Raw genomic sequence first — 18,455 nt, forward strand, 5'->3', positions numbered from 1 at the left:
TGCGACGGCGTGTCCCGCAGCTGCAGCCGGCGCGCGACACAACGATCTGAAAGAAGTCCCTCAAGAATACCGTGTCCTTATACGTATGTAGGGGAGTTTGAAATTGCAATAGATCGTTGCAAGTTCATACTCGGTGTCGTATGTCGTGTTGGTACCGATATTTCTTACCTGCCGTGAGAGATGCTTCTCGTCGTCTATATCGCCAGTAACAAACACCTGGCGCATATATGGCTCCGAGTTACGAGCCACTTGACCTGAAAGTCATTTTTTGGCCATTACTTTACTGTATTGTGGAAGCCAATTGGGATATAGCTTATATTATCTTAAGTTAAGCTAACCAAGAATTAAGTAAAGGAGCCATAAATGTTCAATTATGGTTATTGAATTGATTTATTTTTTTCTAATATTGTACTTGATAAGTTTTAATTATTAAAATACATTCATGGCAGACAAAGTAACGGGTAATAATTAATATACTACAAACTAGGAACACATACATTTAGCTTTAGCAGCCAACATATAGTTAAGACATAAGTTCTTGGACTATATAATTTTTGAACTTTCAATTGCAAAGCAATAATGGATGTATTCCTATTAATTGTTTAAACGTTTAAATGAAAGTATGATTTTAAATATTATACGGTAAATCAGTTCAAAACTAACTAGCAAAGATTACTATACAACTTTATTATCAACTTCTTAATTTACAACTGATCAAATATAACACTAAAATGGATTTATATGAATAGTGATACTATGAATTACGAACTCACTCTATTCTCATTTTAGAAACGATTTTAAATATCGTTATTATCGCTGTTGTATTCTTCTTTATTTTTGATTGATTTGATTGAAGCTTTTATCTTTCAAATGAAGAACACCAAAAGTCACATATAGAATCGAGTGAGTTTACCTTCAACAGTAGCACATACTGTTAAATTGAACAAACCGTGTGGTCAAGCATGGCATGACCGCGCCGGCCGCTTTAATGACCCAATCGTTTACTACGAGTACGACCTGCAATGAGTAGCGAAACAAAATCGCAACAACTGCCCGTATGGAAGCGAACATGTGATGATATGATCAACAGTTTGATCGACATTTATTACAAACTAGCTGTGCCCGCGACTTCGTCCGCGTGGAATAGTGACTGTATAGTAGTTACTACTTAATTTTTGAAGTGAAAACTTTTTAAACTCGCGTCAGGACACGTGACCTGATCGAAAAAGCGTAAGACGAATACCATTCCAAAATATCAAACATGCTCAACGTTAATAATCAAGTATTCAATTCTGCCGGCACTCCCGGAGTGCAACCCTTCTTTTTTATTGAATTTAAAGGAAAAACACGTACTACCATAAATAATACAAAGAACTATTAGTAAAATTTATTACTAAACTGAGCTAAAAAATAAAAAAATAAATACCTAATTAATTTTCTACGTAAAATTAATTTTTAGGCACCAGAGGGGAAGGGAGCAAATTTATTTTTCTTCCTTCCTTGTATGGATGTTTTTGTTAATAAATCGTGAAGCAACTGAGCGCCGAGACAAACGTCAAAACGCAAAGGAATAGAATCCGCTTTCGATACTAATAATTGACATAAGCGTATGATGTTTTGCTAAGGATTTGTTCAACGACGACGACGACCACAAACAAAATTTTCATCCAGTCGCAATTTAACAAAATAGTGCTAAACACAATTAGAATAAAATATTAAAATTTCCTGTCGTTCTGGTGCTTGGATTTTTTTTTGAATGAATGAATAAATAGATTTTTCGTAGAAACGGTAGCTCCTAGAAAATCGAAAAAAATCTATTTTTTATTAATTGACCTCGAAATTTTTTTCTTCCGAGTACCAGTATGACGGGAAATTTTAATATTTTATTTTGAACAAATTTGGTCTGGATGAGAATTTTGGTCGTTGTCGTCGTCGTAATTTTGGTAGTGTGACCGAACCATTACTAAAATGTGATGAGCTTATGTCAATAATAATTAGCGATAGCAGTTTCTATTCCATAGCGTTTATTCTAATCTCTGCCGTCTCGGCCTGCAGATCTTTCCTGTCTCACGCCTGTAGTAACTAAACCGTTTAGACCGTGCAATAAAAATTAATAAATACCATTTTAAATATTTATAAAAATAAAAAAACAAAGTCGTCGGAGCTGCCATACCATCATTATCATATCATATATTATATTTTTTTTATAATGGTACTTAATTTTAAAGATCCTCGGGAAGTTTGTAAAATTATTATTTATTCCTTTACATTCGTTGCGTTGGTTTTTTTTTTTAATTTTTAAATTTTAAACTTCGGTTTCTTATTTTCAAGTAAGCGAGACCTACCTCCATTTTACATTCCTATATCATATTGATATCTATAAGTTTGTTGCTCCTTGACATCATCATCAACCGTGCACAAATTGTAATGGACCACAGTGACAAAAGAAGTGGTATCTTTAGAAAAAAAAATTGCCAAGGGCCAGGCCTATGTGGCTTTGAGTAGAGTTCAAAATTTCCAGTGTGTGGCTATCCTCTCGCTCCCATATCCCCCTCTTCTTTAATAGACTTTCAACCCATTCCCTTTCCACCCCTAGTAAATGGGTTATGGGATAACCGATTTTGATGTAAACCATATTATCTAATTGTACCTATATGTACACGTCATATCCTGTCGTTTGATGCTCCATTTGGTTTATTTATCTAACCACTGTCACCCCTAAAGTGCCCTATATGTAATAAACGGATGAACCGATTTCGATAAAACATTATTAATTGTAATTCACACGTTGCTCTTTCATATTTTGATATATCTACCGCTTGAGTATATTATTTGAAAACATTCCATTATTGTTCATTCCCACTTTTACCGCTGTAATCTAATAGAAGCTGTAATGGATAAACCGAATTGGATAAAAATATAACTAATATTTTTTCCCACATTCCGACTTTTACCCCTATAAAGGTATAATAAATGGATGAACCGATTTTGATACACTTTATCTAAGAACCAGCGTCGGAAAATATGCTTTAACTACAGTTTTGGGTTTGGGATCGATTTAATAATTTAACCCCTGCTAATTTTTTTTACATATTTTCATTGTACAGACATCACTTTTCTAGAATTTTATTATATGTATTGATGATTGATGATTGATGATTGACCACGCGCAAGGTTACTAATTTCCACTACATCCTCACGCAAATCGCCAATTTTTATTAACATTGAATCTGTTAATAAAAAAAATCAAAAGATAACCGTACCTTATTTTATTAAAAAGCTACTAACAAATAAAGTTTTATCAAGAACTAAAGTGACCTTCTTTATAGTCTTGTAAAAGTTATACCTACATACAAATAAAATTTCATCATTTTTTTATTTTGTCATACTTAACTTTAACTAATAAAACATGAGTCTAACTATATAATTATAATTATAAAGAATAAATACAAAAGTTACAACTTATCTTTTGTGGGAACGCAAGAAGGCGAAAATTAAAAGAAAAGCTGAAGATTTATAACAATGTAACGAATGAACACAATCACTGTTATCTACTATTACCTATATTAACTGTAATGGTGTCTTGTTTGACATCAAATAGTAAACATCTACCCTCACTTATAAAAATTTAGTACATATATTCACATGAAATATAAGCGCACCTGAAATGGACTCTGGGAAGATATGAATTATTTATTTAACTTTAAAAAAAAAACAACCTCACCAACATCATAATATTTAAATTATGAATTTCCAAGAAGCGTTAATATTATGTAAATTGATTTGATTTTAATGAAATCTCATAGATGGCGCTGTTTTAAATTTGTCTTTATACTACTAAGATTCATTATACTGTTTCTCTGCCAAAATTACTTAAATGACGTAGTTTTTATAGTGTAAAGGTAGACAATAGCATGGCTTACTCAAAAACAACATTTAAACATGAGTCTTTAGATTGTACGCTATCGTAGTACAGAGAATACGTAAGAATAATAAAGGTTCACAGCTCCTCCCCCGCAGGTGATAGCTTGATAATATGTAGCCTATAGCCTGAGCCGACCTGTTAGTAATATTCATGCAAAATTTGAAGTACATACAGACAAACAGACAAACAGACAAACCGACAAACAGACAAACAGACAAAAATTCTAAAAACTATGTTTTTGGCTTCTATATCGATTATAGATCATGGAATATGTATTCTTTTAAAAAAATATTCAATGTACAGTTTTGACTTTCCTACGATTTTATTATATGTATAGATATAGATAATAGTTATTTAGGAAATATATTTCATGTGCAGAATTGACCTCTACAGATTTAATATAAGTAGGTATACATATATTTAGATTCCAATTTCCATGTAACGTTAAATTCGACTATACAATAACTAACAGACAACGCAGGTTACTCTCGTTTCCGTAAGTTGAGGCGGCTACATATTCGGTCCTAATAACATGACTTTTTGTGAACGAAACGACAGCGCGGTTTAATTCGATGGCAACACCATCAGAAAAAAGGAAATATTTATAACTTTGAAAAAATATTATGATTTACACTATTATTAATACTATTTTAACATTAACACAAAATATAAGACTGTGAGTGTGTAAAAATAAATCCAGCTAGTTTCACATCACACTTATGTTTATAATTAGGTATACGACATGAAAATATATTAATTACCAAGCAAAAATCATATAGATAAATACTGAACAAAAGTATTAACAGTCAAAGTATATTATTTTTTACTAACAACATGTAAATGATGAAGGAATAATAATTATCAACGAACTAACCTTTTTGTATTAGAGTCCCGCCTCGTGATCGAATTATTAAAACACGAAGATTTTTAAAAATGTAACCAATGAACACAATCAATATTAGATTAACTGTAATGGTGTCTAGTTTGACTTAAAATAATATACATCTACCCTCACTTTTAAAAATGTAGTATATTCACACGAATTATAAGCGCACCTTATAGGGAAGGGAAGATTTATTATGGGTTAAAGAGTTAAATAAATAACTAACATAATTATATTTAAATTATTAATTTTTAACATTGTGTTCAGTAGTGTTAACATGTAAATTGATTTGATTTTTACGAAATCTCATAGATGGCGCTGAATCAAATTTGTCTTTATAGTACTAAGATTCATTAAACAGTTTCTCTGCCCAAATTACGTAAATGACGTAGTTTTTATAGTGTAAAGCTAGATAATAGCATGGCTTACTCAAAAGCAACATTTAAACATGAGTCTTTAGATTGTACGCTGTCGTAGTACACGGAATACGTAAGAAAAGTAAAGGTTCACAGCTCCTCCCCCGGAGGTGATAGCATGATAATATGTTTAAAAAAACCTCACTCGACCTGTTAGTAATATTCATGCAAAATTTGAAGTCAATCTATGCAGTACTTTTCGAGATTAGCTCGGACAAACATACAGACAAACAGACAAACAGACAAACAGACAAACAGACAAACAGACAAAAATTCTAAAAACTATATTTTTGGCTTCTATATCGATTATAGATCATGGAATATGTATTCTTTTAAAAAAATATTCAATGTACAGTTTTGACTTTCCTACGATTTTATTATATGTATAGATGACTAATGAGTTTTCGTGTTAGGGGCTCTCGTCATACTTAAACAGAAACCATTTATCTGCTTAGTCAATAAAAATATAATCAAAAAGGTTTCTATCGTAAATGAAGAGAGCCCTCAACGAAAGTCTTAAAACGAAGTCGTCAAAAATATAATCATTTATCAGTTACAGAAATAATATTTAAAACATATTGTTTATCTGCTTTGGCATTAACTATTCAAACTCTGCTCTTCTTATTGTGAATCTTTAACAATATAAGAGAAAACTGTCCATGTATCATAAAATATTTTATCTACACAGTTGAACAAATGAAAGATTTATGAATTAACACCTAATTCCTGTCAAGAACTACTTATGAATTTATAATGAGCGTTTAAATGGTAAAAAGACAGTTAAATTCTTACCAATTGTAGTATTATTTGTGGGGACAGTTCTCCAGCATAGCACGCGGAGGCCCAGGCTCTCAGCTAGGTCTTTGAACTTAGCCTCGATGTCCTGGTGATGGAGTTTGTCCAGGAAGAAGATGCCGGTGGCATATTTGCCGAACGGCGGCAGATCGATTTGATGAGAATCTCTGTTGACAAATTATTTCTATTTAATGATAAGCTATTGTATATGCAGTGGGTCTTCTTCGTGTTCGTCTACGTCTTTGCTAATATCATTATTAACTATGTCTCGTCCATTGAGAGGAACAGTGTAAAAGTAGAGTAGGTTTGTATTTTTTCAGATTTAGTCAAAAAAGATGGTTAAACGCCAAGGTTGAAGTTCATTTATATCCGCAGTATAAACGTATCTCGCTTTCCAAGACGTCTGTTATGGAGATTTTTATAAGTACTCTATAAGTGCTCCATTTATAATTAAAAAAAATGCACCATATAGAATTATAAGCAGAAGATGAATGTTTATTCAACATCCTCATGATAAAAAGCTATCAGAGTTCATAACACATGATAATATAACCTTATCAATGGTGTCGAACTGTCGACCATGGTGTCAATTTACTGATGTAAACTTTTTTAATATTTTGTGTCTTTTGTTTATAATATTGCGATAATATACCTACTTGTTATTTAAACATAACCTCATTAATTAATATCTCGATGTTTCGTATTTTATAATAAGTCAAATAGGTACGTCAAATAGGCAGACATTTTGAAACATGTTTTTGATAAAATTAGTCTATAGTCTACGCAACAAGATGCAATTACATACCTATAAGGTATTTTGTGTTGAAATGTTTCAAATTACAGTACTTCTGAAAACTCATATATACATATGTACATAATATACAAAGACTCTTACAACTTTGAGTGTTTAATAATGAAACATTTGCCCGACATATTTGGTTAGTCGATAATACTGAGAGGTCCTCATTAACACGATACAGATTATATAAAATGTCTGATCAAATAATCAATTATTAAAATATGTGTGTCGTTTGTACATAAACATTATGTAGTCTGAGTAAACATTCATATCTTGTTTGTCGATGACTAAGTGTGAGGATAATAAATGATAAAAATGAGTCCTAATTATTAGAACAATTACTTTTTAATTATTTGATAATTAAAGATAAGTAATAAACATGTTTTCGTTAATTTTCCCGATGTCTAGGTAAAACAAAAAATAATTTGGTACATTTTTCATTTCCGTACCTCATACAAAAACTGCAAAACCATACTTAGTCCTAATTTTGCATACAAAACTACAGGAATCCATATCACACTTATCTAAAGAGCACTGTGACAGCTTCATCGCATTATGGTATCAGAGATATAATAAGCAATTATATGCCCTAATCCTACGAGTTAACGATCAATATCGTGTGATATATACGAACATAGGAGCCCAAAGGTCAAAGGAACACGGGTGCGCGCGCATCTGTGACGTCACGCCTGAAACCTATTGACCAACGTACTGAGCTAATATTTCCTCTGAGAAATAAGATGATGAGTTGAAAATAGATGTGTTAAGGTATTGTTAACGATTGTTCACCAATTATGTATATGTTTAACCGAATATAAACAATTAACAAATGAATCAAAATAAGAAAAAGGCAAATCAAAAACTGATAAGATTTTCCTTAGATTTTAGATTTTATTATTAGATTAAGAAGACTAGCCACTTCAGTATGTTTACAGTACCTACAATATAACCCAAGCAGCTCTTACTTAAATAAGTATCTATACTTAGTACAAATGTTGATATTGAATAAGTACAAGTGCACTAATTGTTGTCAATTGTATAAAGTATAAACTATAAATGTAATACAAGCGTATAATATTGTGTAACGGCTTAAATAAAATCTGAAGGAAGAAGTTCAAATAGTATTGTCAATTATGAAAATATACAATAGACATCATGAATATCATTATATTTCCTGTACATATTATGTTATAATCATTGATATAAGTAGTTCTATGAATATAATTTTGACCGCAGACATACAATACTAAATAATAACATGCGGAAAATTCTCCATTGTTTTTAATAAAAAATTAAAGTATGCTCCAACTTTTTTAATTATTTTTATTCAGTTACTTTGTTCTTCTAAGATTCTTTTGTTTCGAGATCTTTTGTCATGTATTTTCTTTCGGAACAATTTCACAAGTAGGTATATTTTGTTTATTCTTGCAATAGAATACAACCGTTTCTCAAGACAGGTTTCGAATTTTTTATCCTCGTGTACTTTACGCCAGAAATAATTACAAATATATATTTCATTAAAGCGTCTTAATAAGTTTTTAAGAAAATAAAGCCTTTCCAATTACAGAATGTCTTTTTTATTTAAATAAGTTTGAATCAAACTACTTTACTAGTATAAAATAACTACAACGAAATATGTATACAGTAAACCTCGGTGTCAAGGTGACATATTATGCTGCCTATTAGGAAAACCGCAGGTGGAGTCTAGACATCGGATTATTATATTGCGAATCACGTAACTTTAAATAGAGCATGTAGCACGCTTATGTAATACATCTAGCAATATACACGGTCAGCACAATTATCAAGTTACAATAATTTGACATTGTAAATCTATACATTAGACATTTTATTAGTCGACTCAATAATTTAAGGTAAGATTTTTACCTTTAGCCTTCCTTGGATTGGACACGTGAAAAAATATAAGCCATTTTATTCATTTTAATCTATGTAATTATTAAAATAAAAAGGTAGAATTTGCTTCATTGTTTGAAAAAGCTACTGAACATCTTTCAAATATAGGTACTGTGAACTGTCACAACATCTGTACGTGATCAGACTTAGAAATTAGATTCAACTTATTACATGAATAAGTATGATGAAAACTGAAACTAAATTAACATTATACCTCATATACCTCATAATAAGAATTATCTCAATTATTATGGTATAGAAAATGCCCATTGACGTCATCTGATGATAAGTAAATGAGCTTAATCTCGGACCGCATTGGAATTTTTTGGTGTCGCTTTTGATTGCAAACAGATAAAAGATCAAAGGCACATGACGTCTGGAATAAAGATTTATTTGTTCTGAAAATAACATATTTTACGTTAATTTGATTATTTGTTCATTTAATATTGAAATATAGTCATTGGTGGTCGGTGGACTTTTTCTTTCCGTTTTGTCCAAGTAGATTTGATTGAAGCAATAGCGATTGTGCACTTCAAGGAAATACTTGCTTGTTAATCGTTTCGCTGAAATTTGATGTAAAAGCACCGATTGTCTTGAAATACTGTCCGGTTACTGAATTGATAATTTGATTTGATAAGGAAAGCTACAAGAAAATACTTAAGCAGCTATCTGAATTCAGAAACGGCGACAGTTTTTAAAAACTTAATGACAAGTGATATTATACAATAAGTAAAGTTTTACTGTAATTTTAACTAGAGACTAAAAAATACAATATTTTATTACATTCAATCTATGAAAAAAATATATTTTATTCTTTGTGTAAGTATTTACTTATTCTCTTACTGTAATATAATGCTATTCTGATCATTCTTGTTCGATTGTTTATAACAATCAATAAATACACATAGGCGTAAGATAACGCTAATGAATGAATGTCATAGAAGTTATAAGGGTGATAATATTATCAAAGTTCCCACAGCCGTGACATCGGTTCGGTTATATTCGCTTCTGTTCAATTTGTAAATATAAATAGTAAATAGCACAAATGTGATGATATCTATAAATCTAGATTTATGCTTAGGATAACATTATATGAAAATATTTGGTCTATAAATCAATTTCCACAATTAGTACCTAAAGGCTGACGCATTTTACGGAAAATTTTCGCAGCTATTAAGAATTAATTTACGATAAGGAACTAGTCGTCTTCTTTTTTGTCACTGATACATGATAATACTACTTAAAAATAAACTCAATTGAAGCAACAATCAGAGAAAAACATAGTTATAAAATAATCAATCCATCTGTAAATTATGTCACAATACACCATAAATCTACGACACAGTACAAACTTTACATGATCCTACGCTTGTATGTCATAGAATAAATAATTGAGCAGATGCGATGTCAGGTGCGCCAAAAGAGTTATAATGCTACTGCCTTGTATGAAATCACGCCATTCGGGTCGTCACATGGCATAGCACATGGTACAATTAATGTTTACTACGGTGACTCTGCTGGTATGCTATTTTGGATAAATGCCAAGGCGGCGTCTATATTGGGATATTTACAATTGTTTCCGTCGGACGCTGAACCTAGGAAGATTAATTAAGCAGTTCGAATAAATTGCAAAATGCATTTAAATTAGCATAAGAAGAAGGTACATATTGTTTAATAAGATGAAGCTCAGTAGAAGAAGTCGTACATGGAAGGAATGTGCTATAAATATTGCAACCTTAGACTAGCAGAAAATTAAACTGACATTACATAGGGTCATTGCGCCTGTTCGCGTCCACATGCCTATTCGCGTCCATTTTGCGGATATCTTTTAGAAAATTCACGAAAATAAGTTTACTTTAAGTAAAATTGTAATAAGAAAAATTTCCGATAATACCTCAATGTATAAGAGACATGCACACATATTCAAAATGTGCCTGCGCACCGCCTATCCTATTAAAAAAAAATATTTAATTTTGGTTATTAAACGAGAGAGCTAAAACGCGCGGGATTTTGAGAAAAAAATAGTGCGCAGCGTCGCGTTTGACGGTAAGTATCTTATTGTTAAATGTGAATTTTTGAATATGTAACTGTTTCTTTACTTTGCTAACAAAACATGGAATAGTATGGATTATAAATCAGCTTATTTCTTTTACAATTAATAGCTAAAATAAGGTGGACGCGAATTACTACACCGAATTTGTACAACTTCCATTTTGCGTCCACGGTGGGCGCAAACTATACCTATAGTGCATAACAATAGAACATATTGCGTCCACATTGTTTTTCATTAAGTAGCAATGAATTGTTTGTTAAAATATGTAATTTAAAATAGATTGTAAATTTTTGACTAAGACTACAAGTTGATAATTTAAATTTTCATTCAAATTAGCAAATTTTTATGCAATTTTTTTTATTTTAAAATGGGTTTTCAAGAATGAGACTAGTATCTTTGAGAATGAGAGTCAATAAGTCTGTGGTTAAGAAAATAATATAAACAAAAAAGAAATTTAATTCATTAGAAACTAAAATAGGGTAGGTAGGTAATCTTAATAGAACTGATTATTATTTATTTACATAACGTAACTTTGTTTTTTGTTAATTTTTAGTTCTATTAATGATGAGAAGATAAATATAAATAAGTTTTTCCAGTTTCCTTAAATCAACATTATTATTAATTATATTAATAATAATGTTGATTTTAGGGTTCCGAACCTCAAAAAGAAAAACCGGAATCCTTGTAGGATCACTTTGATATCCGTTCGTCTGTATGTCCGTCTGCCGGTCTGTCTTTCTGTCAAAACCCTTTTTCTCAGTAACGCGTTGAGATATAAAGCTGAAATTTATATTGAATACTCAAGTCTACGGTCCCTTGAAGCAGTGAAAAAATCAAACTTATAAGCCAAAGCAATCAGAAGATACAGCCGTTTATGCTGCAAATTTTCGCAAATTTCGACATTCGCAAGGGAATCAAAACCTACAGGGTACTTTACGTGAACACAGACACTTGAAGTTTGGTACGAAGCAACGTCTTATAGCACAAATAAGGGAAACGTTGAAAAAAATAATCATTTACAGTTAAAACATATGAAAAAAAACCAGTTTATACAGGAACCCTCGGTGTGCGAGTCCCACTCGCATTTGGCCGGTTTTTATTAAATAACTATATTCGTAAATAAATAATTTATTAAAATCTAATTTTTATTTGCATTTATCTGATAAAATATCACCCAATACACTCTTAATTCTTTTTCTAAGCTGGTGGACGCGAACTGGTCCACGGGTGGACGCAAACTGGAATTTTTGGACGCGAACTGGGTAAAACGCCTAATTCTGCTATTTGTCTAGATAAATAAAAACCACATGATATTTCCAACACAATTGAAAGTAAATCTTAAAATAGACTATGTAATGAACACGTTACATAAATTTTGCGTTGAAATTAGTTCTGGAACATTTTTATTTTCTCCTTCAAACTTTCCAACTGCACTAAGTGGACGCGAACAGGCGCAATGACCCTATATATGTATAAAAGTTTAGGAATACATCACTCACAAATCTTCATACATCGGTCCGATACAATAAATCAATACAAAACGTCTCCAATATACAGAAGGTTATCTATAGATGGCCGGCGATTGACCTGAATCTATCAAACCACACGTAAACAATATGTTTATTTTTCACGTCTACTTCTATGTTAAGTATTTGGCATCGATGAACTACTGCGACGTTTGATGTTATTGATGCTTATACAAATTGTGTTATATTAGATCCTTTACGCCTCAGTTTTAATTATTAAATTGATACAGAATATTATGTAACTAGTATGATTTGATGTTCTTAGTACACTATTCTGAGTGCATAGGTATAAGAAAAAAATAAATCATTTTATAAGTGACTTTCTTAAGTAACAGTTAGGTTAGGTTAGAAAAAAACAGATTACAGGTTAGAAAAAAACTTAAGTATTCCTACGATATGAAAAAACAGTACAAAGGCCTTTTACGCAATATGAGATATGAGATACCTAATAGATTTTACCCCCCGGTTAGTAAATGGTAAATACGATTACTAATTAACTCAGAAAATATTTGTTGATAGCCTTTAAACTGCTAATTGCATAACGTTCAAAGTAATCAATGTATTTTTGACAAAGTCAGAGATCAAACTAAAGCCAATGATATAAATATCAATTTGACATTACTATAAATAAACAAAAAAAAGACAGTTCATGTTGAATGACCCGAGGAAGACTCAACAAACGTAAAGATAAAACTGTCGGACGTAATTCGTAATTTCTTTGACGCATTATTTTTATTTGATAAGACGAATGTTTAGGTTTTTTGGGAAACTTGGTCGGGTCCAATGTTCATATTGATATAACTAGCAACAGCCTTTACTTACATAAGCAAGGCATCCGTGACGCGCGCAATATCTTCGAAATTTTCATCTTTCATTTCTGACTAGCTTTCCGCTCGCGGTACCGGCCACTTGACTAAAACTTAACAAATTATACACCTACAATCTATGAGAACCAATCTATCTATTAGAAAAAACGCATCAAAATCTGTTGCGTGTTTTATAGATCTAAGCATAGGCACTTAGCATTATCTTAGAAATCTCTAGTTTTATTCCATAGAGTACGAACTTACGATGTCATTATAATATACGTAGTAGATTTCTTGCACAGTGCACTTATTATAATTTTTATTTATGTGAATTGTGTGTAACAAGCAACTAACGGAATTGAACTATTTTCTGTGATTCTGTGGAATTGTGGGATTATTGTTGTAGGTATATTAAGTCAGTCTATCTTTCTTATATATAAAAACTAGCGGTCCGCCCCGGCTTCGCCCGTGGTACATATGAAAAATAGATGTTGGCCGATTCTCAGACTTACCCGATATGAACAGAAAATTTCATGAGAATCGGTCCACCCGTTTCGGAGGAGTATGCAGACTAACATTGTGACACGAGAATTTTATATATAAGAGATGAATCGCAAAATGTGTTGGTAAGCGCATAACTCGAGAACGGTTGAACCGATTTCGATAATTCTTTTTTTATTATATTCCTTGAAGTACGAGGATGGTTTTTATGTAGAGAAAACGTAAATAAGTACCACGGGCGAAGCCGGGGCGGACCGCTAGTATTTAAATAGAAGTATAAAACTTAATATTTAATTATACTTATAAATATGTGAATGGAATTGGAAAACGAATTAATTAAAAACGTAAATGTAATAAATATGTGAATTAAGTAAGCAATTAATTTTTGAACTTAGAGCATTAAAGTTGGTTTAATGTTTGTTGGTGTAAAGTTTTTGAAAGAATTTTTAAACATTGGAAACTTTCAATATTTTTTTTCTTTGTTGTGGCGTGTGGTGGTGTGGATAATTATTGACTTCTTTCAAACCTGATTATCGCATACATTCAACATTTTAAAGTGCATCTGTGTGAGTAGGGCACTTGTAAGATAAAATAATATGCAATAGTTTTCTGAATTATTTATGAATCTTCGCAAATATCGACCTTCAAAAAGCAGAAAATATACTACATACTTCATATTTTTCATATGTATTGCGACGTGAATTGGGCACTTATTACTATTTATGCTCGGTTGCCAAAAATTTAGTCATTGCATCACATAGATTATCATAAATCAATTCGTAAACAATTTTGTTTTGATTTTCGGTGTTTTTGCGCTCGAGTCTTACGAAAAATATGTTGTAATATTTTATAAGAATAATCCATTGTGATAATAGATTCGCGCTTGATAGATCTCTTATGGATTTAAATTTTAACGTCGTCGAGATAATTATATATATTATGCAATATAAGAATATAATCCCATCACGCGGCGGAAATATCATCCTTTGATGGTTATGCGGTTTGCGGTTTATCAATTGATAATAAACAGAAGAACATTGTTTTATTTATTTACAATTTACATTATACGTGATTATTAAACGAAATATGGCTATTGGATATACCTATATGTAATACTAACAAATAAATAAATAAATATTTCGTCTTAATGTTATATCTAATATATATATTATAAAGGCGAAAGTTTGTATGGATGTTTGTTACTCTTTCACGTAAAAACTACTGAACCGATTACAATGAAATTTAGCACACATATAGAGGGTAACTTGGATTAACACATAGGATAGTTTTTATCCCGGAAATCCCACGGGAACGGGAACTATGCGGGTTTTCCTTTGCAAACGCGGGCGAAGCCGCGGGCGGAAATCTAGTAACCCATAATACAAGAGCTGTGGCAAAATCTGTTTACTGTATTTCAGTCAGATCAATTCAGTTCAGTCAGTTCTTTGGGCGCTATGTTGGTAGTTGGTACAGGCAGATAGACAGACAGACACGCCTCTTTTTGCATCCTCGTCTGGGGTTTAAAAGATAATATTATGTAGGTATTATGTTAAATCATAATCCCATATTTTTCCCAACCCATGGGCTTCCTATAATAAAATCAACATTCACTATCTATATTGAAATTATCACCAAAAATTGTTTTTGTAGACACAACACGTGAGGAAGTCGTGCTTCGAATATTTCTTATCGGAACGGGTTAATAGCCACTCTCACTGACTATTTTCTTGACAAAAATACGTGATGCGTAGATATTTATTGAAGCAGTATATTTATAGAACATTTATGTTTTCATTTTTGTGTAGGATCGCTGTTAGCCCAGGAGGGCTTCTAGAGCTTATTTTTGGCAAGCTCTATTGCTAATCTAGGTATGTGTTGCAGAGGGTCTAAGGGACATCTATCTCTCCTGTGAGACTCAAATCTCAGCTTGAGCTGCCGCAATGGGGAAAGGCTCGCCTCTGCCGGCGGAGACATGATAAATAAATTGTTATTTAAAAGATTATTTTTAGGATGAAGAGACAAGGAAAATAAAAAGTCTATTGCAACACAAATAAAAATCTATATGTACTAATATTATAAAGCTGAAGAGTTTGTTTGAACGCGCTAATCTCAGGATTCAGGAACTACTGGTCCGATTTGAAAAATTATTTCAGTGTTAGATAGCCCATTTATCGACGATGGCTATAGGCTATATAATATATGTATATCATTACGCTAAGACCAACTGGAGCGGAGCCATGCGGGTGAAACCGTAGGGCGCAGCTAGTATATAAAATAAACAAGCACGTTTCTATACGGTCTGCTGAAATGGAAAATCAATTAGTGATTTTTATAATTCAGCCTACAATTTTAACATTGCGCAGAATACTGGAAATCTTTCTTATTTATTTCTCAATTGCGTAAAATGAAAAATCCATTTTGCAAATATAACAACATACAAAATTTCATCAGGATTATTAAAGCAACATCGTATAATTAATTAGTGGCGCCAATTATCGCGACACGATATTTGTAGATGTTACCTACATGTAGGTATATTAGATTAGGTATTTTTCCGATTGGAAGATTAGAGTAGAAATAAGCAGACAGACGGTAATAGCCTCCCCGCAAAAATAATCTTATCTAACGAATAACAATTCATATTTTAAAGACAAATATGACATTAATCCATTTATCAGTTTGACTTCGGAATATCGTGAGAACAGATAGTAATCGATATATGATATTATGTATTGTAATGTCTGCAATAATTGTATTGGAGATTATACTTACGATAAGTTTGTATGAGCCTTTCAATTTTGAGCTCGTTGGGTACATAAGTAACTTAAAAGAGTGTTGTTTTACACCTAAAAATGGATATTAGACTACCCAACCACTAATGTCTGTATACCCCATATTGGAATGTAATTACTAATTAGGATGCAAGAAACCATATGTAGGTAACACCTGTACCTCGACTACATACACTTTACGAGATAATAAAACCAGGCTTTAGTTTCATTAACCTACATCACATGTCGGTCACGACATTTGCCTTATCTACATACACAGATTATAATGATTTCTCGTCTTATTGACAGATATTTTCCATTTTATGTACCAAAGTACTTACGGTTACCGTTTACGCATATCTACATTTAATATGAAATATAAACAGATTAGTGTTACACGTTTAACATATTAACGCAACAATCTTGTTAATTACCAAGGGAATAGAAACACCCTACATCAGACAACTGTTAGATGTAGGTACACCGTTTGTGGTACCTTCTTTAATAGACCGGGAGATACTGACACAAAATTTCGAGTCATTTGTAACAGGATGGCGGTTCTACAGGGTTCTTAGTACGCAATGACAAAAAGAAAAACGATGGTGTGAACGCTGGTACCGGTGGCTTAGTCGTGTGGGCGTTAGTCGAACTCGTCGGAAAAATAGCGAAAGTCAAACGATTTGTAACACAAAAATTTTAGAATTTACCGATAGCCCATAAAAAAGAAGTAGGCGGTAGTGTCATGCCATACTTTTCCGGTGTGACTTACAGCCCGCCATACCGACGCGAATGTGTTGATTTAAATAAAACAATTATTCAACCATTTGTATCAGGCTAACTTTTGCACAGGTAACCATCGTCGTGCAGCCATTTACGAAAATCGCCATGCCATACTTTTCGGACGATTCCAAATGGTCGCCATACCGCCGAAAATCTGCAAAAAATTTTTATTTCGCCAAACTTTTTGTACCAGTATTGCATTTGGATTTTTGGAGAGTATTTGATAAAATGTGACCATTATTATATTTGCCATACTTCTAGTAGGGGGAAAAAGTGCTGTCATACTTGAAAAATTAATTTAGTATTAATTTATATAAGTGAAGATTTCCAACACCTAGATCTTTGAAATTTTGTATTTATATTCGTTGATCCTCAAACTTACAGGAAAAATAAGTGCCATACTGTTACAAATCGTTTGACTTTCGCTATTTTCCGACGAGTTCGACTAACGCCCACGCGACTAAGCCGCCGGTACCAGCGTTCATACCATCATTTTTCTTTTTGTCATTGCGTACTAAGAACCCTGTAGAACCGCCATCCTGTTACAAATGACTCGAAATTTTGTGTCAGTATCTCCCGGTCTATAATGTACTAAATGAAGCTGATGCCTATTGCCATGTTAGAACTTTGTACAAAAGCAATCATATTTGCAATTGATAAATTTAAATATGAACCAAAAATAATAGCAGAACTTCTGCTATTATTTTTACCTTATGACCTTATATTTTAAGATATAAGATATAAGGTCTATTTACATTTGGAATGAAACAAAAGAATAAAGATACCTTTGTATCTATATCCTAGAGCATGTAAAATTATATGTTCTTATATTTAAAAGCCCGAAAAGCTTATACTTTTAACTAATAATAAATATATAATACATTACTCTGTATTTATTGCACTTAAACTTTTTATGTATTTATGATCACATTACAATAATATACAAAGATGGCCTTGGGGGAGGTAATCACAAGTCATTAAAAGCATTATCAAGTCAATATACAATATAGATAAATATTTATGAAGAGATCTACGACAATTATTTAATTATGATAAGATAAAGTTACATGTGCGTTGCATGTGCACCTTAGCAAGGAAGCAATATAACTCTTGTACGTAAAAGTAAATAAATGTTCCTATAGTAGATATAAATCTAATTTTATTTATGCTTCTACAGATCAAGCAACGTTTCTAGTATGGAAATACACATATCAAATACCTGAAAATAAAACGGTTTTAAAACATCTCCTAACTTGCAGATTGAACCCATAAATCCCTACACTGAG

The 18,455-nt window shown here is 31.9% G+C and overlaps 1 protein-coding gene across 1 annotated transcript in view; it reads right to left on the reverse strand.

The window, feature by feature from the left end:
* The window catches only part of LOC149904360 (uncharacterized), a 43,294-nt gene that overhangs the window by 13,690 nt on the left and 11,149 nt on the right, over positions 1-18,455 (reverse strand). Inside the window, exons 4-5 of the mRNA XM_090107525.1 lie at positions 6,017-6,186; positions 169-254 (exon numbers count right to left, since the gene is read on the reverse strand). Of these exons, the coding sequence (XP_089963651.1) occupies positions 169-254; positions 6,017-6,186 (256 nt within the window). The remainder of the gene's footprint in view (positions 1-168; positions 255-6,016; positions 6,187-18,455) is intronic.

Source organism: Colias eurytheme, chromosome 11 (assembly GCF_061535395.1).
Source record: "Colias eurytheme isolate Ceu_HAF_F1 chromosome 11, ilColEury1 Martin Lab GWU primary, whole genome shotgun sequence".
NCBI classification, from domain to species: domain Eukaryota; kingdom Metazoa; phylum Arthropoda; class Insecta; order Lepidoptera; family Pieridae; genus Colias; species Colias eurytheme.